The sequence below is a fragment of the Vigna umbellata genome, chromosome 6 (assembly GCF_029865625.1).
Source record: "Vigna umbellata cultivar VRB3 chromosome 6, Vumbellata_1.0, whole genome shotgun sequence".
NCBI classification, from domain to species: Eukaryota; Viridiplantae; Streptophyta; class Magnoliopsida; order Fabales; family Fabaceae; genus Vigna; species Vigna umbellata.
The window spans coordinates 24,748,865-24,773,610 of record NC_142170.1 but is presented as its reverse complement, the minus strand read 5'-3'; the positions used below and the strand labels follow the sequence as shown (position 1 = coordinate 24,773,610).

General features: G+C 34.9%; 1 protein-coding gene and 1 long non-coding RNA gene across 3 annotated transcripts; one reads left to right on the top strand and one right to left on the bottom strand.

The window, feature by feature from the left end:
- The first annotated feature begins 8,675 nt into the window (after window positions 1-8,675).
- LOC148197038 (cytokinin riboside 5'-monophosphate phosphoribohydrolase LOG1-like) lies at window positions 8,676-13,653 on the top strand. The gene is made up of 4 exons (XM_088092243.1): window positions 8,676-9,213; window positions 12,631-12,723; window positions 12,829-12,972; window positions 13,377-13,653. Exons 2-4 carry the CDS (start codon window positions 12,637-12,639, stop codon window positions 13,470-13,472), a joined length of 327 nt encoding a protein of 108 aa, XP_087948369.1. The 5' UTR covers window positions 8,676-9,213; window positions 12,631-12,636; the 3' UTR covers window positions 13,473-13,653.
- Window positions 13,654-14,523: 870 nt separating this feature from the next.
- Window positions 14,524-19,067, bottom strand: LOC148197037 (uncharacterized). 2 transcript variants are annotated; one of them, XR_015780042.1, is made up of 4 exons: window positions 18,661-19,067; window positions 17,918-18,089; window positions 16,609-16,646; window positions 14,524-14,761 (listed from the first exon to the last, which is right to left on the bottom strand). It is a non-coding gene; the product is annotated as an uncharacterized LOC148197037 (long non-coding RNA). The 2 variants fall into 2 exon arrangements; XR_015780043.1 differs by lacking the exon at window positions 16,609-16,646 and having other exon boundaries at window positions 18,661-19,065.
- Window positions 19,068-24,746: the final 5,679 nt, after the last annotated feature.

Here is a 24,746-nt window from a genome sequence, read left to right as displayed (position 1 = left end):
AATTACCGAAGGCCAAATCCGTCAGTAATTACCACAAAAATCCGTCGATACTTACCGAAGGAAAAAGCCGTCGGTAAGTCTGTTGGTAAATATCTCGATCTGGTTCATCTTCTTCCTCTTTTCCCTTCTTCGGTTTTCTCAGATTTTAATTTTTTTTTATCAAACTTTCTTCATTCCTAAATCAAAACAACAATCCAATTCATTCCAAAACCAAAATCAAAGGCTCTACTTAGGTTCTCCAATTGTTTTAGAAACCCTAAAGTTGGGAAAAATCCCCAATTCGTTTTTTAGCATCCCGACGGCAGCACTACTCTGCATGGTTCTCCGACGGCAGTGGTTCTCCCACGACAATGGTAGCGTTCTCCCATGGCAACGGTGGCGCTCCCCAACAACAGTAGTAACGCTCTCCAACGGCAGCGGTGTCGCTCTCCAACGACAGCGATGGCAGTCTTCAACGATAGCAGTGGCGCTCCGCGTGGTTCTCCCACGGCAGCGGTGGCGTTCTCCCACGACAGCGGTGGCGCTCTCCAACGGCAGCGGTGGCACTCTCCAACGGCAGCGGTGGTAGTGTGGGAAGATGGTTTCACGAGAGAGAAAAATGGTTGTAGAGAAGGTGAGAAATGTTCTTGAGATGAGAGGAAAGAAAAAATGACGAAAGTGTTTTGTGAGATAGAAAAATAGTCTTCTTCGCGCAGAGAGAGAAAAAATGGGCGGGAATTTTGCCACTCTTTTTACCGACAGAACTTGTTCGTCGATAATTACCGAAGGCTTTACCGACGGCTTTTGATCGACGATAACTAAAATATGTATTATCAACGGAATTACCGACGGATTTTGTCCGTCGATAATTACTGAAGACTTTACCAACATATTTTGTCCATCGATAATTACTGAAGGACAAATATTCGTCGGTAATTACATTATTTACATCTGTCGATAAAATCCGTCGGTAATGCATCCTTTACCGACGAAAATATTTCCGTCGGTAATTCCATGTATTTTTGTAGTGAATAAATCTTAGAAAAACAAGTAGGATAAAAGCTTCCAGACACAACACTAAACGATCCATAAGTCAAAGCGTCGAAAGAGATTTATGCTAAACGCATAAGCTATCTATACCTAAGGGTATTCAGTTAAACTCTAAAGAAGGAAAAAGGTGTCAAGACAATGTCCCTGACCAAACCCTCTATAACTATAAAAAAGGTTAAGAAAGAAAAGATAAGTGCTAAACGCTCAAGCCCTTAAAGGCAACATTTCAAAAAGTATTTACATCAACCTAGACGGTACCATAAGCTAAAATCTTTACTTCGTCCAACAATGAAGTTCCAATTTAACGCTTGGTATCATAGAAAAAACTTTATTGATAAACGCTACCTCAACAGTAGAAAATTGAAACAACACTTTGTTGTTCTAAACAAGTATTAAATTTCATTAAATGCTCAACATTCAAAAATAACAAAATAGATAGAAGATATTTGCTGAAATACTACACACATTCACCTGCTTCATCTGAAGTATATCAAAAGTAGACGATAGGTACAAAGAGACATTTACGGAATGTTCTTGTCTCTGGAGAACGCGACTGAGAAACAGTACAACCCACCTCTAGCAAAAACTGAAAATACCAAATAAAATACTAACTAAAAAACGTCTTAAGGCTAAACGATAACAAACACACCCTTAGTAAAACAATAAATAAACATAAAGTCTTGAGTCTTCTGAACAAACATTGAACAACATTAAATATCCAACGGTTGAAAACGTCAAGGTAAATAGAAAATAAGACATACTTGTTGTATAAACATCTATTCTAACTTGTGCAGGATAACTACTACAAGCATTCATCTGTCATACCTTATGCAGATCAAATGCGAATGTTAGAAAGAAGAAGATATAAGAAGGATGATCCTTTCATCAAAATTTGTGCCAAATGAAAAGTCAAACCTGTTTTTGATAAAGCTCTGAAAAAGTGTGTCTGCTTTGACAAAAAAACTCCATCTTACGACAAATACCTACACTGATAGCCATAAGAGATCTGTTGACAGAGAGAGCAATGTGATAACTGAACCCAATCCTTGTTATGTTATTTTTGATGATTACAACACATTAATAGAAACAACACATGAATGTTGTCATGTCACAACAAAAAAGTGTTTTTGTGTTGTGTTAAACATATGTAGAATATGTACATACTTACTGTGTTATATGCACATACTGTGATAAATGCATATATTGTGACAAATGCATATGTTGGGCATACTGTGTTATTTATGCATACTATTGTGATTATGATTTAATTATATTTATGTATGCACACTGTATGTTTATGTGTAATGAAAACCACAAGCACAAAAGCATATTTGCATGACATAATCGATTACAATGTTGTAGTAATCAATTAAGGTCATTAGAGAGCTTATGTTTTGAACTATGGCAAAACAACTAGTTTGAATCGATTACATTAGTTGTTAAATCGATTAAAACTCATGTGTTTGCATATATCTTTTTCAAATGTGCTGTGATGAGTTTTTGAGAAGAAAAGTTTTCAAAATCTGTTTAAGTGTTAAGCTTAATCGATTACATATGTTGTGTATTCAATTAAGTCTGTTATGTTTTGAAAACTGATTTCATGCTAGTCATAACTGCTTTAACGATCATATTTTTAAATATGTTTGACTAACATTAAATGCAAATCGATTACATTAATTGAGTATTCAATTAAGAGCTGAGTTAGTTATAATACTGTTACACCTGTTTTATATAACCGATTACATTACTAACGTAATCGATTACTTTGCGTCTGATATGACAGAAACTATAAATTGACACATTGTTTGTAATTCTGTAGACTTTTTATCATTATAACAATTTCATATGTTATAGTTTTGATCTTAGAAAGATTTAAAGATTGCACATACGCTCCAAGAATCAAGAAGCAAAGATTGTAAAGAGCCTTGACCAATTCTTGAGAGAAGATTCAAGAGCTTTGATATACTGATCAAATCTGCACTACTGAAGGTGTACTTGCTGTGATCAGAAAGGAAATATGCACTTGATGATTGTGTTGTTCCCTGTTCGTGTGCAACAAGAAGAAGAGAGAGGAGCTCTTGGACTTTGAGAGGGGATTCTCAAAGGGATACTACAACAAGACCGTGTGGTGTTGTATGTGCAGGTGTATTCGTTTCTATATTTGATTGTTTGAGTGAGAAATATGTTTACATTGAGAGAGTGTGTTCACTGTAAAACCTTTGGTATAATTCTCCAATCATTATAGTGAAATATCCTTCAATCCGTGGTTGATTGAAAGGGTGACTGAATGTAGGAATTGAGGCCGAACCAGGATAAAAACTATGTTTGATCTTCTCTCCTTATCTCTTTACATTTTCATTGCGTACATACTTTGCTTACCGTGAAAGAAAGATTTCAAGATCATTCTATTTTTGAAAAAAGATTTTAAAAGTGAATGTTTTTATAAATCATCGATTCAACCCCCCTCTTGGTGTTGAGAAACAAGCCTCATAATTTCTAACAAGATCAAATTCCAAGAAAAGCTTCGTCAAATGGTCATATTATCAAATATCAAGACTAGCACCATCTGAACGACTACTTTCATCAAAGGTGTATGAGTAAAATATCAACAAAAGAAAAAGATGATGATGGAAAAAGAGAAGAATATAAAGATATAACATCATCAAGGTTGAGCAAAAAAATCTCTTTAAACTATAAAAGTTAAAACTCCTTGATTAAGAATATAGAGGAAGAAAAGAGGTCAAGAAAAAAGAATACTCCCAAGCTTCATTAGAATGTACACTTACCTTTGTCAGATGAGAGAAGAGAGAAAACAGAGTGATAGAGCGAAGTACTAAGATTATTTATCAAATATTTATTGTAATATTTGCTTACATTTGTAAGAAGAGAGAAGAGAGAAAAGAGAGTGATAGAGCGAAGTACTAAGAACATCTCTCAAAGCTTTATTGTAATATTACCTTACTTTTGTAAGAAGAGAGAAGAGAGAAAAGAAAGTGACACTAAGCGAGTCTATAAATTGTATTGTATTGAACACATACCCTCTCTATAAGAGTAATAGTCTAAACAACTTGTAAGCAATCAATTGATTGCAATTCTGAAAAGAATAAAAATACTTGCAACTTAACTCAAGAGAGTTGAGGAAATCTAGGCAGCGTATCAAAAGATATCAGAATTGTCTAGTACTAGGAGTATTGCGAATACTAAATTGATAACTTTAGGTTATTCGCCGATTAGGGATACTAGGAGTGGTTTGAATACTCAACTAATCTAGGGTAACTAGAGGTTACTCGCTTATCAGGGATACCGGGAGTGGTGTGAATACTAAACTGATCTAAGGTAACTAGAGGTTATTCGCTAATCAAGGATATCACGAGTGGTGTGAATCCTCAACTGATCTAGTATAATTGGAGGTTATCCGCTGATTAGAGATATCAGGAGTGGTGCAAATACTCAAATACTCTAAGCTAACGAAAGACTATTCGCTGACTAGGGATGCCAATAGTGGTGAATAATATTGAACAACCAGGAGTGGGTGAAACTTAGTCGAGGTCGTAGTAACAAGAGGTTATTGTTGAACAAGGACAATCAAGAGTGTGTTAAACTTAATTAGATAGTGTATTAGAGGGATACCAGAAGTGTCTAGGGATATTAGGAGTGGTGAATAATTTTACACAACCAAGAGTGGGTGAAGAATATTGCACAACCAAGAGTGGGTGAAACTCAACTAGTCAAAGTAACAGTGATTACTCAGTTTGACTAGAGATACCAAGAGTGGTTAGAATACTCAAATGTACTTTATTGAATATTTATTGGAACCCTCTAAATTAATTTATAGGAGAATTGGACATATCTCTATCGAGTGAACCAATATAAAAATCTTTTGTGTATTACAGTTTATTTAGTAAACGACTAGTTCTCTATGGAAATAGTTTCCAAACACACAAGTCAACAACATATCTTCAACGAGCATTAATTCTTGTCTACAAATCTCTTGGAAAATGAGTTTGAAGCTAGTGCTATAAACGATCTCGACAGAATAACGTTTATAGATGAAGCACATCTAGCTTACAAGTTCATCGTACATCACGATTAGTCTTATAGTCGCAAAAAGGAGCTATGAAAATATTATTCAACCCTCCTTCTAGTGTTTTTCCGTAACTTCAAGTTGTGCGAGAGCGAGTGTTGAGAGTGAGATTTAAACTAGATCAAGAATCGAGAGCGAGAATTAAGTGAGAGTGATTCATAGTTGTAGGTGTGGTTGTTCTATTTTGATCTCTGTTTTACAACTCAAAACCCAATTATGAGTCTGAAAGGATTTGTAGAGAAGAAAAAATTATGATTCATGGTATGGTACTGGCACAGATGAAGATAACTCACCTTTTAATTGAAATTATTAATTAATGCATCATTTTAGTTGTCTCTTATTAGTTGGTGTGACCTTCAATCAACAATTAACCCTTTCACTTCTTTCCTAGCTAGATATAAAGAATTGGATGAAATCCAACAATTTGTGGGCTTAACTTACTTTTAGTTGGCTTGTTATAAATATTTTTTTTCCTTGAACACAACTAGATGGATAAATCATGGATTGATATACCATGAAATACAAATGAATATTTGAATGGATTAAATAAGCTTTTGGATTTTGCATATGAGAATCGATCCGTTAATGGTGCAATAAGGTGTCCATGTCCTAGATGTCACTCTAATAAATGGGAACAACAAATGTTGTGTTTGACCACTTGATTTGTAAGCAGTTTAAAAAAAATTACAAAGTCTAGATTTGGCACGGGGAAACATAAGCATAAAAGTAGGAATTGTGCCATTACAAAATGAAAATTCAGTGATAGATATGATAAATGATGTATTTAGGATGAATAAACAACATGATGTGAATTTTGATGTATATGATGGATGTTCTAAATTTGCATATGACTTTTTCATGAATATGATGAGTTGCTTAAAGATTGTAACCAAGAGTTATATGCAAGGTGTAAAAATAAACAAAGTTATCTTTTTTATGAGCCTAAGAAGATGATTTATAAGCTACGTCTTTGTTAGATATATTATCTTTATCTTGTCTTTATATTTTATCTTTAGTTAGTTTGTTATTATTCCTTATTTATATTTTGGTCTGAGCCCATATTTCTTCTATTATACATAGAGTACCCTATGTGTATATTCACAATGGAGATTAATCTTATACATAGTTTTTACTATATTTAATATGGTATCAGAGCCTAAGATATTTTTAGGAAAAAATTTCGTCACCTCTACCACTACACTTACTCTTGTCGGCGGTGCTGTCATCTACCGTCACCCATTAGAGTTTCAATTTTGGTCGATGACCATACAATTTTGATTGTCGCAGTTAGGTGACCATCATGCCATTAACGACGCCTTCATTGGAGCTCTTACGCACTCTTAACGCCTTTCAAAGTTATGGATCTACTCCTTTTTTTGTCGTATGTGGTTGCATGTCCAGTCTCCTCTCAAGCAACGATTTAGAGCATTGAGGTCACTCTTTTTCTTCTTTTAGGTCCGTCTTAACAGCATGCACATCCCGTTTCCTCTCAAGCATCTATTCAGGACATCAAGGTTGCTCTTTTTCCTCTTTTAGGTACCTTGACTGGAGAATCTTGGATTTTTAGGGTTTCTCTCTCTATTGTTCTTCCGTGGCTTCTTCTGTTGTCTCTTCTAACCTCTCTTATGTCATCGGTGCATTGGACCCGTCGATATATGATTTTTTTTCCAATGGAAAAGATGACTTTTATTAGTTTATTTATAGTTATGGTGGCTCTTTAATAATTTCATCTGTATCAACTAAATGTTAACAATGCATTCCTCAATGACGATTTGAAAGAAGATATTTATATGGAGTAACTTCCCTCATTTTTTGCTAAGGGGGAGTCTTCTGGGGCTATTTCGTCTTCTATGTCGTCTTTGCAAATCATTAACAATTCAGTGTCACTCGAATGTAGAAGGAGATGTTTTCACTATGTCTTTACTGATTCTATTAATAATAAGCTTGGTACATATGATTTGTATACACCAGCTTGAGGGAGAGTGTTAGATATATTATCTTTTTCTTTTATCTTTAGTTAGTTTGTTATTATTTCTTATTTTTATTTTGGACTTAGCCCATATTTCTTCTATTATAAATAGAGTATCCTATGTATATATGCAACACAAGAGAGATTAATCATATACATAATTTTTACTATATTTAACGGTCTTAACTATACCAAGATAGATGTTTGCCAAACAAAATGCATGTTATACTGGGAAAAATATGAGAAACTAGAGAATTGCAAATATTGTAATAAATCTCGATGGAAAGAAAAAGGCAATGGGACAAAAAGAAACTAACAACAAAGGTCTTAGGTTACTTTCCCTTGAAACCAGGTTGCAAAGGTTATTCATGTGTCCTAAAATACAAAGTCCATGAGAGGACATATTTTAAATAGTAATCTGAATGGATTGTTAAGGCATCTAAGATACACTAAAGCATGGAAGAGTTTTGATCAACTTCACCCTAAGTTTTCTCTAGAACCCTATAAATGTTTTCCTTAGCCTTGCAACCGATGGCTTCAATTCTTATTGAAGCATGAATAATAATCATAGTATATGGCCAGTGATTTTAATTTCATAAATCAACCTCTTTGGGAACGCATGAAACAATCATCTTTTATTCTTTGTATGATCATTCTTGGAAAAAAAGTGTCAGGAAATAAGATAGATGTGTACCTACAACCTTTAGTGAAAGAGTTAAATGAGTTGTGGGTAAAAAGAGTGCAAATATTTCTTTTTAAAAGATATGTTTGTATTGCAAGCAACTCTCATGTGTACAATTAGCGATCTTCCTAGACATTGAACTCCATCTAGATGGAATACCTATACTAGTTATGCTTGTCCAACTTGTAATTTTGATATATTATTCTTGTCAATTAAGACATAACAACAAATGGTGTTTCATGGATCCTTCACGATTTTTAGAGGAAGTTATAAGTTTAGATTGATGAAGAAACAATTTGATGGTAGAATTGAAGAAAAAGCTGAAACAAAATTATTATGTGGGTTAGAAATTTTGAAACAACTTGATGCTATAACCTTTGATGGAAATCTTGAGTCAAATAGTAGAGCGAGTTAATGGAAGTTAAAAGGCATATTTTTTAGTCTTCCTTGTCGGAGGAACAATATTTTACCTCATAATCTTGATGTTATGAATATCGAGATGAAAAATAAAAATATCATCTTCAAGCTCGTTAAGATCTAAAAGAAGAGCTTTGGCCAAATAAAAATGGAAAATATATTTTTTTACTATTTATAATGACAAGAGAACAAACATACATATTTCTAAATACATTAATGTGAAGATGTCAAACGGTTACTCGACTAACATATATCGATGCATTGATGATGAAAACTCTAGGATATTTGGCCTTAAGAATCATGATTGTCAAATCCTCGTGCAACATTTACTTCCAATAGTTTTATGCAGTGTTTTACCTGACCGTGTGGTTGCAGTATTGGTGGAGTATTGCTCATTTTTCAAAGAGTTGCGTTGTAAAAGATTGGGTGTCTTAGATCTTGATAAGCTACAACATCATTTGGAAATTCTTTTTCACTACAAGAATTTAGCTTATTTCCGAAGGTTTATTACCGAAGGCCTAAGGGTCGTCGGTAAATAAGTGTTTTCGACGGTCAAATTGAGGATTACAGACGGGCATAATGAAATGTTGTTACCGAAGGTCAAAAGAGCATTACCGAGGGGTTTATGGCCTTCGGTAAGAGGCTCGACCCCTTAAACTAATTAATTGGGGCTATTGTAGGAGGTCGTCCCCAATTTCGTAAGACACGACCCTATACCTATATCGACTTCGCGTGGTGCTCCCCCATTTCCTCCTTCTCCGTTCTCGTCCCCAATTTGTGCTTCCCATTCTCTTCCTCTCGTTTTTGTTTGACGTTTCTCTTCCTCTCCCTCTCCCTTTCCCTTTCCCTTTCCCGTCTGTCCGGTGGCATTGTGTGGGTAGGGTTTGAGTGGTGTTCCACCAGTGTGTTGGCGTTGCCGTCAAGAGGGTGGTCCATTAACATCATGGTGTGTGCACGTTGTTGTCAAGAGGGTGCTCCTGTGACGTGAGGGTGCCTGTCTTCGTCAAGGGAGGCTATTGGAGACGCGTCGAGGTATGTTCTTTACTGGCTAAATTTATATATTCGGAGAAGAGAGATAAATGTGTGCCTAAGGAGTAAAAGAAGAAAGTGGTTTTGGTATTCATGTTTGCTACTAGGTTAAGAGTTACTGTGAGATACAAAGAACGTAGTTTCTCAATATATAGCTATTTATAGTGATCAAGGAAGAGTATAGAAGAGAGGTGAAAGTAAATGATAGGTCTTGGTTCAAGACAGAGAAGAAAATGGAGTAAATGATGCTTATCAACACTAACTGAGCCACTAAAGGGTTAAACTGGGACAAGTGTGTAAATTGAGGTAAGCAAGTCTAACATAAGATGGTAAGTGGCAAGTGACTAAGGGAATCTGCAAACTCGTTGCTTAAAATATCTAACAAAATTTCTACAAACATGAAACGAATATTTGATATTCCTGCTGTATTTTTGGTTGATCAATATCTCAATGTTCTGCTTCAAGTTCAGGGGAGTCCTGAACTTTATCTTTATCTGAAAATTGTGATATGTTGAATTTAGCTTTATCTGGAAATTTAACTTTGTTGATTCTAGGCTTTTACTTAATCCAACCAAGTCTACTTGCAATGTAAAATTAAAATCAGACTTGACAACATCCACTTATAGCAAAAATGAACTCAAAATGAGGTTTTGAGATGTGAAAATGCACACAAGTTGCTCTAAGGTCAATTAATCAATTCCAGTAACTTTATATTATGAAATTAGATTTGTTTAAGCTGGGAATTGGTACAGAAACAACATAGATCATAATATGACCTCCTAACACCCCATTATGCAGGAAAATAAGCAACCTCACACCCCAAACTGAGTTTTAGTGAAACAAAGGACCAAACAATAATGCAAACAACTTTGAAATAGGTATTAACACTGAACCAAGCTGGAAAATATCAACTAGGTGAAATTAAACTCGAATTAATGATTCAAAGCAAAGCTAGCATGGTGATAAGTTGAAAACTGTTCAGTCATATGGTTTAAGAAGTCAAGCTGTGGAAATGCACTTCATAGCTTATTTGATGTGCTTTCCTTGATGCAAAAGTATCCACAACTGATTTGGAATAGCAAGGGTTGATTTTGGGTTTATCTTTCTAAACCATCACTTTTTGAGTTAAAATAGAAGTGGAGTAGTGATTTTGAGTTGCAGGCTGTTTATAACTCATTTTATAGTTTAAAGACAATTAAAATCATCAAACAAAGTTGCTTGAACATTCAGTTGTGTGTTTAAATCACTTGCATATGTTTTTGAGTATCAAACCACCAAACTAGGGACTTTTTCTAGTGCAGAATTTGTTTTCCAGCTAAGGTTTGATTCTTTTCTCTAGTTGCAGTGCATTTGTAGCCATTTATGAATCATATAAGTCAATGAGACAATGTCTAGCCTTGATTATATGTGCTACATCAATTAAAACATGATTCTGTTTCAAAAATTCTGCACAAAATAGAATAAATCTGGTGCAATCTCATAACTCTGTTTCAGTGGAAGTTTTTTGTTTCTTAAGCAATGTGCAAGTTTGTTTAATGATATTAAACATGTTCCAAGTAATAGCAACCTGTATTAATCACTAAAGTGCAAAAAGCATAGTTGAGTTGCTAATAAATCCTGAAACAAGGTGTTGTTATTGCTTTTTTGATTAATCTTTTCACCGTGATTGATATCTTTGCTTGTGTCTTAGGTGTTTAAATTCTTCTAGCTGATTCTCTGCAGTTATATCAAGTGTTTTAGGATGTCTTAGAGTCATTGCAACTGTTGTCTTCATTTCATTTCACTGAATTCTAAATTCTGGTGCAGTTTTGGTGACATTTTCATGCATATTTGGCTATAGCAAGTATGATTTGTTGAATCTTGCTATGTTTGTGCATATACAAAGTTTGAGCAAGTTTATTTTTCCATTTTAAAGTTGTGTGCACTGTTCAAATGGTCATTTTTATACCTATATGCATAATCATCTCTTAAACCATCAAAATTGGCTTTAAAATGGAGTGAACCAGTGAATTCACATTGCAAGATGTTTTCAAACTGTTTCACTGTTTAAACATCTTTAAAATGATGATACAAAGTTGTTTGATGCATCAATTGAGCTTTTGAATGACTTCCAATCAATATTGGGTTTAAAACCACCAAATTACAAGCATTTTCCTAGTGCAGTGTTCAAATCAAGTGGTGTTTGAAAATTTGTTTGCTCCAATTTTCGATTATGGGTTGGCATGTGCAGGTTTATGTTTCCAAATGTAAAGATATGACTAAAACATTGTAAAAAATCCATAAAAATCAAAAGAATAACCTAAAACTCAAAGTTTGAGTATTTAGTACCTACAAAGTGTACTTATAAGGTGAGAAATTGTCATTTCACCTAATGTAGACTCATTCTAAGGTATGTAAGCATCCTAAAAAGTCTAACTTAGTGAAATCAAGGTAGGAAAGTAGTGAAAAGCAAAGAATAACCTAATACTCAAAGTTTGAGTATTTAGAACCTAAAAAGTGTGCTTAAAGGGTGAATATTTGCAACTAGACCCAATGTACACTTATTTTAACTAATGTGAACATCCTAACATGTCTAAAGTAGTGAAATGAACCTAGAAAAGTATTCAAAAGCAAATAATTAGGTACAACTCAAAATTTGAGTAGTTGGAACCTAAAAAAGTGTACTTAAAAGGTGAGAATTTGCAACCTGACCTAATGTACACTTATTTGAAGTAATGTGAACATCCTAACATGTCTAAACTAGTGGAATGAAGCTAGGAAACTTGTCAAAAGCAAAGAATTACCTCAAACTCAAAGTTTGAGTATTTAGAACCTAAAAAGTGTGCTTAAAGGGTGAAAATATGCAACTAGACCCAATGTACACTTATTTTAACTAATGTGAACATCCTAACATGTCTAAAGTAGTGAAATGAACCTAGGAAACTATTCAAAAGCAAAGAATTAGATACAACTCAAAATTTGAGTAGTTGGAACCTAAAAAAGTGTACTTAAAAGGTGAGAATTTGCAACTTGTCCTAATGTACACTTATTTTAAGTAATGTGAACATCCTAACATGTCTAAACTAGTGGAATGAAGCTAGGAAACTTGTCAAAAGCATAGAATTACCTCAAACTCAAAGTTTGAGTATTTAGAACCTTATCTTAGATGTCCCTCGTAGGAAAGAGGATTCCCTAGGAGGGTCAATTCATGATCTCTGATGAACTCTCCCTTGACACTGCCAAATCCATGATTCTGTTTCAACAACAAGTTGGTAGTACTAAATGCTAGGGTCATAGATACCACAATCATACCTAAAAAACAAACAAATAATTGAAATACAGTTTTCAAACTTTATAATTAAATTTGTACTTCCCTTTTCTATTAAACCCTTCTTTCAATTTGACTTTTTCATTCTATATGTGTGCTTTCAATTCTTGAAGAAACTCATGAAAATCACATGCAGTGGATATGGGACTCTAGAGGAGCTTCTTGAAGTCATAACCTGGGCACAACTTGGGATTCATGACAAGCCGGTAATTGACTCGATCATTATGGGAATCATGTTAGTAAATGTTTTATGTTCCTTTAGTTGACTGGTGTTTGCATCCTAGTTAGGTTTGACCTTCTAAAAATTGTAGGTGGGATTAGTAAATATTGATGGATACTTTAACTCCTTGCTGTCATTTATTCACAAAGCCGTGGAAGAGGGATTTATCAGTCCAAATGCTCGTCACATAATTGTATCAGCACCAACAACAAAGAAGCTAGTGAAGAAATTGGAGGTAATGTTTCCTTACTAAAATTATATTTCCATATTGTTTAAAATAGATTTTGACGTTTACCCTTTTGAATCAACCTTATACTCATTTTGAAAAGTCTAGTGAAGCTTTGTGGGCATTACACAACTCCTTTTTAATTTGATTCTCACAGTTTGAAGCAACTATCTCACATAAAACCACTTTCTTTGATTTCATTGGAAAAGTCACATCAAAACAAAGGTTTCTCTGGTTTCATACTGTATATGAAAACAGTAAATAAAAGATTTATAGACGCACAAAACAAAACTTTTCTTGGATGTCTGAGGACATGCACATTTATGTCATCAAGCTTATTCTACGTAATCAACTTTTGTTGTGCAAAACTATGCAATTGAGTAATATGAATTATTTTTGTGTTTAATTCACAGGATTACGTTCCCTGCCATGAGGGTGTTGCTTCCAAGTTGAGCTGGCAGATAGAACAACAACTTGCATACCCTCAAGATTATGATATGTCAAGGTAGTTAGGTTACTTCACGTGCACGGAAGATGAAACCATACAGAATTTTGAAGCTGGAAGAAGTTATATTTTTTATGGTTGTTTTGTTTTTATCCTTTTAATTTCTTGTGTAAATTACCAGGATTGACCTTGATATGTGATACTACTATATTAGTTATTGCAATTACTTGTGAAACTTCGATTTTCTTGAAGTTGTAAGTATCTGCTTCTGAAGTTATTATTATTATTATTTCTCAAGGCCTTACCGAGGGCCTTTGCCCTTCGGTAATTACCGAGGGCCTTTGCCCTTCGGTAATTACCGAAGGGCAAAAGCCCTCGGTAAATGTTAGCGACAAGGGATTTACCGAGGGCTCTTTGGCCGTCGATAAGCCTTCGGTAATTACCTTTTACCGACGGTTTTGGGCTGTTTCCGAGGGCTTCTGGCCTTCGGTAATGCCCTTCTTTTTTGTAGTGTTTCCTCCTTCATTCTTCATTGGGATGGGGCATTTACCTTGCCATCTAGTAAAAGAAGTGAAACTTGGAGACTTGGTCTATTATCGTTGAATGTAACCAATGACACTACAAAAAAAAGGTTATTTAGAGGAGGTTTTTTTTTCGATTTGCGGAGGTTTTCACCCTCCGCAAAATAAATTCCGGGGGTTTTTCAAACCGCCGAAGTTTGAGTCGCCACAAACTATCTGCGGGGGTTTTTTGCGACCCCTGGTATCATGTTCAATTTGCGGAGGTTTTTCTGCAGAGGTTAAAAACCTCCTCTATTACTGACTATTATTTTGTGGGGGGTTTTAACCTCTTTTATTTTCAACTATTTGATCACAAAAGTTTTCTATATTTTTGTCAGTTTTTTTATTTAATGATTATTAAAATATATAATATTTTTTTTTGTTTAATGATTATTAACATATATAATAACTACCTATTTTCACCAATTTCTTTCTTTTCTTCTTTTTTTTTTAATTTGAAAATTAAATAAATTTATTTTTTTAAAATTATTAAATACCAAACAAATATGATTTCTCTGAATAAAAAATTGATATCATAGAACAAAAACCCCTGAGTAGGAAGGAATTTAGAAAAATAAATTGAGAGACAATTGTATGTTACATAAGGATAAACTAGAAGTCAATGTAATCCTATTGCAGAAATAGTTACAAAGAAAGAAATGTGATCCCAATTCATAATAAACTAAGTATACTTTGATCCTAAATCAATATCATAAATTTCCTAAAGATTACTTCCATCAGATGATTGTCTTGTTCCCAAAGGAGACTCTGACTCATTTGCATCACGAGCTTGCTGAAATAATATAAAAAATATTAATAAAATAAACTTAATTACATGTGCTCACATTTTGAAAATAATATATAAACAATAGAATTCAAGACGTGTAGCTCATGCACAAGGTACAATAATGTGTCAGTTAGTTTGGATCATTCTGTGAAGTACAATAATGCACCAATTAAATAAGTGAGGGTTAGTGAGATCGATGTAGGGGAGTGGCATGAACCAAGTCCTTATGTAATCTAAGTTGAAAGTGAAAGAACGATGTTATATATAATAAACAATAGAATTCAAGTTAAAGTAGTGACAATGTCTGGGCCAATGTTTGTTGATATTAGAACTACAATCAGACCAAACCCATAAAAAAAGGGGTTTCTAAAAAGCAAATGGTATAATTTCACAACATCATAAAGGACAATCCAGCCTATATATAATCCTTGTCCTACTGAAAGTACCACAAATCATAATAGAATCAGTATTTATCAAAGAAGACTTGTTAAGAACGAAAAAGTTAGATGAGTTATCAAGATTGGATGTTTAGATAAAATTTTGAATATATCATTATTCATCATTCACAATTTTGTTAAGACAAATAATAACTTATTGGTCAAATCACTCCTGCTTTTCGAATATCATTTTCATTAGGGCTTCAGCTGCAACAAGCAAGCCCATGTCTCTCAGAATAGCAGCTTTAATAATTACCAGAAGAATAAACCCTACATTTCATCCCCAACTATTTCTCACTCATAAATACTTCCAAACTATAAGAAAATTCATACTTAATATTTGATAAAAGTATACTCTAACAAACAAAAACTAACACTACTCAGTAAACAGTGTCAGATTCACATCTCACAAACAGTAAAATGTAAAATAATATATATTAATTTATTAGAATCTATTTTCGAAAATCAACGTCATAAATAATGTGAATAGAATCCATATTCTTCCTACTCTTAATTCCTAGAAGGATCCTTCGTTTCTTTTCATGGCTTGTTCTCCATGAAAAGAACATATAGTCTCAGCAGTTACTACTTTACACCATATATAAAAGGCAATGGACCAGTACTTCTCACACTGCATATAAATCTTACTACAACAATCAATAAAGCTAACTACAACACAGATACAGACAATAACTAACTACCTAATTCTCACACTATGCATATAAATCTTACTGCAACCATCGTACTCAAAACTTGAATAATGAAAAATATATTGGAAAAACACGACTTATTAACATCTATGATATAATTTGATTACAAATTCTAATTTTGTGTACTTGCTCCCATCACACAATATTTGATTTCCGTCATTGAGAAACTCATTAAATTCATTATGATTCTCCCTTGGTCTTTCATTACTAACATCATCTTCACCCAGTGGTTGTGATCTGCCTGTATTAGTACCTTCTTGCCTATAATGTCCCAATGCTTCATTTATCATTGTTTCCATTGCATTTTCAAAATGAAATGCCTCTTGTGACTCATCTTCATTTCTAGAAATATCTTGTCTTTGCCTTTCACCATGAAGATTCCAAATAACATAATTTATGGGAAATTGTTTTAAAATCAAGTGCTCTTCAACTATGCCTCTAGTTTGCCATTTCACAAACCCACATTTGGGGCATGGACATCGAATTGTGTCTCCAGAAGCTCCATTCTCAAAAGCAAAATCTAAGAATTTTTCTAAACCAATTGAGTATTCAACTGTATTTCGAGGCTTAGTTATCCAAGACTTATCCATTCAAAAATATTCCTAAACAAACTTAAATACACTAACACATAAGAAAGAATACAATATTCATGGAAAATAAAATCAAATAATGAATTAAAAAAAATTAAACACTTGTTTCTACTAACCTTGATAACTGTGAGATTGCAATACTTAAAAGAGAAACCTGCAACATCAATTAAGTAGTTTTTTGTTATGACAATTTCATTCCGAAATATAACAAAAAATACACAATCATATAACCGTGAAGATTATTTTGACTGAGATCAATGTAGTTCAAGTCTGGAAGGAAATAAAAAAAGTTTGTTATATCCCCAGTAATTTTTACTATATCTTAAAATATGTTATCTTATATAATTTACACGGTATTCCTAAACCCTATGTATTTTTTTAATTGCACTAAATAATTTTTAAATTTAATAAATTATAAGTTTATATACACAATTAGTAATAATATATGACATCAATTTTTACATAAAATAGTTTTTATTTCAAAGATAGATATTATTAGACAAAGTCTTGTCAACCTACAAATTTCAATCCAATTCAAGTTACATTGAAGTCATGCTTTCCACATACAACTTCAGTTGCAATCAATTTACACAGTTTATTTCAGCTTTAGACGACTTTCGTAAAAATTAAAATCCAATAAAATTGTGCTAACTTTTCACAATTTCTGTAAAACTTAAAATTTAATAGTTGAGCCTATTTCCACGACATGAATTAAAATGGATAAGAAATTTGTAAAAGGAATATAAAATTTGAAGGAAAAATTGTGTTATAATAACTGTTTTTGAATAAAAAATTGGGACATGAAGGAAATTAAGAATGTAGATTTGGGTGATGTGTGGAAATGTAAAATGGGGTTGTCTCTGAAAGACTGAGTAGCTAGTCGTGTATGATGCATGCTACACTACAGTCCAAGAAAAGAGAAATGGCAATGGGCATTGATAAGACATCTTAAGATTAAGGCGTGCCTAATTTACTTAATTTTCTCATCAGTAAGCTTCTCCATTTCTATTGGAATCTCGCCAGTAAGTTCATTCTCAATAACACATATGACCTTGGCGTTTGTTAAATTTCCTATATGGGGAGGGATGGATCCGGTGAGTTGATTTGAAGATAAAGATAACAGGGTGAGCCTGGACAAATTCCCAATACTGGCAGGAATGGATCCAGAGAGTTTATTTTCGAAAAGGTGAATGGATTCTAAAAGGATCAAGGTTCCTAAGGTAGGAGGGATTGACCCAGAGAGGTTGTTGGTAAATATATTGAATGTGAGAAGAGACTGGAGATGATCCACTTCATTAGGAATAGAACCAGAGAGACTATTGACACTAAGATTCAGATACTTTAGTTTGGAAAGATTACAAATGGTTTTACAACAGTTTAATGTGTGGAGGAATACTTCCAGACAAGGAAAAGTTTGAAGTGTACCTTTTAATCCAACACGTGTAAGATTTATGTGAGAAACAGAACGGGAATCATCACATTCTATTCCCAGCCAGATGCAAGGATTAGTGCCATTCCATGAGAGAGAGAAGCTTGACTGTGGCTGTCAAGGCTGCCTTTCCACTTCAACAAAGCATTTGCTTCCGAATCAGAAGAACTGGCAGCATCATAATGTGGAAATGCACAAAACAATACAACAAGCATCGATAAAGGTTTTAGCTTCATGTACAGAAGCGTTGGAAAGACGAACACCATGATGAAATATTCAATTCAAGAGAAATAACTTGCATGCAGTTAATGGGATTTTGCAAATACTTATGAGCATAAAAGTCAAGAAATATTCTGCTGTTTTCTTTTCTTGAATTGGTCGTTGTTACTGCAGCGTATTTTATCAGAGACAATTTACAATTACCCCACCAAAAATTTACCATTAGGTTGGAACTAAAGACAACGTTCTTATCATTCTCACTAAGTTTAATCTCTCTCCACCCACTGACACTAGCACTGCCACCACTGGAGAATATCATTTTGCTAACAATGCACTTACACAAATACAGAATTTCATTACTATACGGATAACCAAGAGAAATTTAGTCTACACTCCTCAACTAGAATCGGTGAGCTTTATGTAAGGCAATTCAAGGTATGTACACCCATAATCATTGGGATAAGGTTTATAGCAATTAACTAGGAGTAAACGACCAAAGCAATTGGTGTTAGAGTTAAACCTTAGGAATTGGGGATTCTGCAGAACCTAGGTGTTGCCGGTGCTGGTGCTGGCGCTGTTGGTGCTTCGGCTGGTGTGGGGGATGCTGTTGGAGTAGGTAATAGTGGTGAGTCAGCTGGTGGAGATGATGTTGGAGATGAGACCTTGGGAACCGCTGATTTCACAGGTGCAGATGATGTTGGAGATGAGACCTTGGGAACCACTGATTTCACAGGTGCGGATGATGTTGGAGATGAAACCTTAGGAATTGGGGATTTTGCAGAACCTAGGGTTCAGGTGAGCGGAGTGAGCGGAGTGAGAGGAGTGAGCAGAGAGCAGAGTGAGCTAGGGTTCAGGTGAATTGTAAGAAGATTTTTAGAGAAAAATTAACTTTTAGAAAAATAATGGTTTTAGGCACAGATGGGTTTTAAATCTGGAGGGAATAAAATTTTAGAATTGTTAAAATGAAACTTAGTCTAAAATTTTTAGAGGGAAAAATGTAAAAGAATTAGAAGATGATGAATAAAAATATATTTTTATTTGAAGAGGTTATAAACTTCTCTTGAAAGGAATTAAAACCCCCACAAATATTGTTAGTTAGATAATTTAAATTAAACATCTTAAAGTATGTTAATTTGAGGGGGTTTTTTATAACCTCCCCAAAATAACCTCCTCTAAATAAGGTTTTTTTTGTAGTGTGAAAGGTTAATACATGTTATGTTTAACTCATTTCTTTTGCAAAAATATTAGTCAAATTATTGTTTTGTTCTGTTGTAGGGTGTTAGGACATTTGTAAATACCTTCCGAATCACTCAATTCAAAAAGGTTTTTTTATACCCATGTGCCTTTTGCTAGCTATTTCTTCTTTTCTACGGGCTCAAGCTTCTCATGCCATACAAGCTTCTTCTCTTTTTTCAAATTTTTCCTTCACCATCATAACACCGGAATGGTCAATCCAAAAAGAGGATATGGTGGAGGGTGACACAACGATTCTGAAGAAGAAGAAACAAAAAAGAAAGTGGGAATAAAAAGTAGATTTAGGATTTTTAATATATTTTATTAAAAGGTAAAATGAGAATACTATATTTTGTGGGGTGCAGGAAGAAAATAGGGATACAACAACCCCTTTTCCTTTCCCGTTTCGTTATGTAGCCCTTTTTCGCAGTTATTTCCTGCGCCTTTCAAATATCTACTTGCACCTCCACTTGGAATTCGAGTGTTTCCCCTCCGATTTTTTTTAAAAATGTGTTTTCCATGGATGAAATTGTGTTGTGGTGATGGCTGAAAATTGGAAGAGAATTATTCTGGCAAGGGTTAGTAGAGCTCGTGTTGGTGTTTAGAAGCCACCAACGTCGACAATGGGTGGTGCAACTCATGGAGGTGTTTCGAAATGGTGAATTTCAAGTTATATGAAAGTTGGGAAAAATGCTTTGAATTGGTGTTTCTGGAACTGTTGGAAGAACATTCCAAAAAAGAAAATATAAACTAGTAGTGGGAGGTGCCAAATGTTTTCTGAAAGGCTATTTTATACGATCGGGAGAAAAAAAGACATTTTGGAAAAATCGTTCTTAAAATGTTTATTCATTGAAAAAACCATTCAAGAACAGTAGATGTACTTCACTGGAAAGACTAATTCGGGCCAATGCATAGACAAAAGTGTAAGGAGAAACGAAGGAAAAGGAACTGATGAAGAACAACAAACAGAAGTAGAGCTTGAGAATCCAAAGAGTGAGGGACTGCTATATGACCGTTGTGCAAGGAAGAGAGGAAGGAGAAGGAGAAATGAAAGAAAGAAAAATGTGGACTAGAACCAGAATGGATTATGCCACGAAAGTGAGGAGGAGAAGGTCGTTGCTCCCTCCACCTCCCAAGTTTATTTTATTTCCAAAATTACTTTTCTGTTAAAACTTTTTTTATTTTTACCATTTAGGATTTTTTAATATATTTCAAAACCCTTCCCTTATTTAGTCGTTATTCACTCCCGCAACAGCTGCATTCCTCACCACCACATCTCTCACGTATTCTCTATTCTCTTCCCATTTTTGTTTGAGCTTTTCTTCTTCCTTCTCTTTATTTTTGGCCCATCGCCGTTGGAAGGTAAGTGTCGTCGGTGCAACGTTGGTTTACGCGAAAGGATTCACCGCCGGCATGGCGCCGAAAGCGCGGTTGGTGGTTTATAAAGTCTGCTGGATGGGCGGGTGCTACGGCTCCGACATCCTCTCCGCGTTCGATGCTGATGTGGCTGACGGTGTCGACGTGGTGTCGCTTAGCGTCGGAGGAGTGGTGGTGTCGTACCACCTCGACGAGATTGCGATTGGCGGCTTCGGCGCCACCTCGGGTGGCATGTTTGTCTCCTCCTAGCTAGCAATGGTGGTGTCGGTGGCCTCACAGTGACGAATGTGGCGCCGTGGGTTACCACTGTAGGCGCTGGAACTATAGACAGAGATTTTCCGGCGAGTCTTAAGCTTGGAAATGGAAAAATAATGCCCGGGATTAGTATTTATGGTGGACCTGGTTTAACTCCGACTCAGATGTACCCGATTGTGTATGGGGGTAGTGGACAAATTGTAATGGAGCTAAAAGGGCAGGGCATGCTGGGAATCTGAATTACCCTTCATTCTCTGCAGTGTTTCAGCAATAGGAAAGAAGACAATGTCTACACATTTTATCAGGACTATAACAAATGTCAGCGACCTTAATTCAGTGTACAAGGTCACCATCAAGCCACCAGGTAGGATGGTGGTCACAGTGAAACCAGACACCCTGACTTTCAGGAAGATTGGTCAGAAATTGAACTTTCTTGTTAGGGTAAAAACTAGGGCTATTAAGCTTACACTTGGAAGTTCTAGTGTCAAAAGTGGTTTCATAGTTTGGTCTGATGGGAAACATACTGTGACAAGCCCCTTGGTTGTCGTAGTGCAGCAACCTCTGGATTAGTCTTTGAGGCTTCTGGGTGTAGAAAAAACATGGAATTTTATCCATCTCGGATATCTTGTTAAAAAAATAGCTCTATATGCTCAATAGAGTATGTGTTTATGAAGGTGTTCCATTGTTAGAAAGAGCGTGAAGGCACCAAAATAAAGGATGTTATGAAATTAAGAAAAGGTGACATTTGTTTTACCTTCTACGGTTGACATCCGCTTACAGATGCTCACGTCCGTTTAAGGTGAAAATCTTTATTTTAAGGTTTATAATATACTTGGACGTTTGGACGAACCTCTCAACTGCACCTTCACTAACTGCACCTTCACCACTTTGCAGCTGCATGCATTCAAGATGGGACCAGTAATAGGTCATTACTGAAGTGCGTAGAAATTGAAAACTATTAACCATAAAAATTAAATTTTATTGAGGGATAAAACAGGAACGGGGAAGCACTCCGTGGTGGTGTAGGGAGCAACACCCGAAGGAGAAAGAGGGGTATTACTTCCTATACCCTATCAATCTTCTTCCTGCACCCCATCAAAACTTCTGATTTTTTTTTTTCAAAATACAAGTGAACATGTGCTTTTCGGAGAAGTGAGTTAATGTCTTCCGGAAAAATCTTTTCAAAAGTGATTTAATGCATTTCAAAAAATAAAATTCAAAATGATGGAATGCATAAAAAAATAATGATGGGAGTATAAAAAAAGCAACCTTGGGTTTATAGATGGAAAAATAAAAAATTAAACCTACATGTAAATCATGTAATGGATAAGAGGTATTTTTGTATTTACATACTAACGGGGTTGAGGTTAAATATCATACTATTTTGTAATCATGATATTTGTTTAAAATAAAAATAATAATTTAAAATTAAAATTTTATTATTATTATTTTTTATTTGTATTTTAGCTTTACTTCTGTAACATCCCAAAATATAGTAATACCATAATTCAGAATTAATTACAATTAACAGTGAACAGTAAACAGTCTTAATATTAACAGGAACCAAGGTTCAAAGCCTAACGGCTGGTGTACAAATAACGAGCGTATCCAAGTGCAGAGAATTATAAAGCAGAACAACTTAAGGTTTCAGAGTTACAAATTACAACTCAAAATAACGAGCACTAATAACGAACGGTTTTACAAGATGATAACCGAAAGTCCCAAAATGAGCTAATATATATATACAGTACTAAACTAACGAGTGCTCTAAGGCTCGGCTTTAACTTCAACTTCCACCAGATTTGCATCCTCCAAATTTTCTTCTTCCAGCATGACTTCAAGGGATGCATCACCATCTGCTCACATCCACAACGGATGATCATTGCATTTTGACAAGACGAAAGCACATGGACAGTAGACAACACAAATGGAAAACGCAAGGGTAAGCTTATACTGTTTAATTAATACAACACACATACAGTTCGTAATTCGATTCACACATACATCAAGTAACTTAATCATGTAATTTAACATAGAAAGATATATAAGACAGACCGTCCGGACTGTATGAACCATGTAGTTATAGGCGTCCTTGCACCCAAGTGGTGTAGTAGCCGGGATATACCTAATCAGCTTCCACTTGAGGTAAATCCTTCGCCCCTGCTAAGTGAGGGATACGAAAGACCTCCTGCCATTCCCACACATGACTACCCCCTTCTACGTGAAGATGAGCATCACGGAATATCAGGATGGACCAAACCAGCATTAACTAACCACAGTCATACTTTACCAATTCAATATTCAATCATATAAGAGACGTTCCTCCCTGGAACGCTCATCCAATATCCATAATCATAGATTCAATCCATATAGTGTTCACACTGTAATTCAATATGATGTAACATCAATTTCATCTTTAACTGTAAGAGAATAACAGAACGAACGTACAGTCCACTGAACACTCAGGACGAACGTCCAAATAACTTCACTGGATACTCAGGAAAAATACCTAGAACGAACATAATTTCTGTGGATTCTGTTAAATGAACTGACTCGACTTGAAGTGTACTGGTACTTAGAAAATAATCATGATAGAAACTTGAACCAGATTTAATGTACCAAGGAGGGTCAAGAACACTTAGAATTATTTTTCAAGAGATTTACATATGAATCCAATTCCAGGAATGGAACGAACGCAAAGAAAAAATGAATATTTAAATACTTTGAACGAACGCTATTTTATCAATTGAATATTCACTTAGTACGAACGCAAGGTAAGAGACCTAGCGAGATTCAGAACGGACACTCGTGATAAGACCGAGCGCTTATTGAGAACGGACGCTCGACATAAGGCCGAACGCTACGAATGACGAACGCTCGACATAAGGCTGAACACTTATGAAAAACGAACGCTCGACATAAGGACGAGCGCTATCAAGGACGAACGTTCAACATAAGGCCGAACGCTAATTAGGACGAACGCCTCGGTATAAGACCGAGCGTTACTTATTCATAAAGTTTTAAATATTTAAATATTGCTGAGCTAGACGAACGCTCAGACATTCAATTTGGGACGCTCGTTCATGAGCAGAATTCCTTCCAAATGAAAGAATCCCAATCTAAGTTACTTTACTGAAATGCCGAACGGTTTAAGACCGTACAGGGACGAACGTCATTTATCAGTGGGAAAGAATGAAATTTCAGATTTCTCAACCTTAGCAAAATTTTCCAGATTTCCAATTTATAACTTTATAACTTTCATTCCAGATTTAATTCACCTTAAACATCATCATCATACAGATTTCAACATTTGAATCATTCCAACTATACAATCACCATACTCCATTTATACATGATCAGATCAACATGCATTTAATCAAAATCAAAAACAACATATATAATACATACAAGCAGTATTTGTTCATGACAGATTAAACCAACATCAGAAATCATATCAGATATCAGTAACCGTTCATAACAGCTCAAACATCAGACTTTCCATACATGCAACTCATATCACAAAAATCAAGCAGTATGAATTAAACTTATAAGCTTCCCTTACCTGATCTAGCAGTGCACTTCCAAATGCTTAGAGTTTCTCTCGTGCTCTCACGGCTTTCTATCAGAAATTCACTCAACCACTTCAATTTAATCTAACACACCAAAATCGTAAACAGATCAGACTTCTAACTCATGCATGCAACCAGAATTTTGGTTTGCATGAACTAAATGGACGAAGGT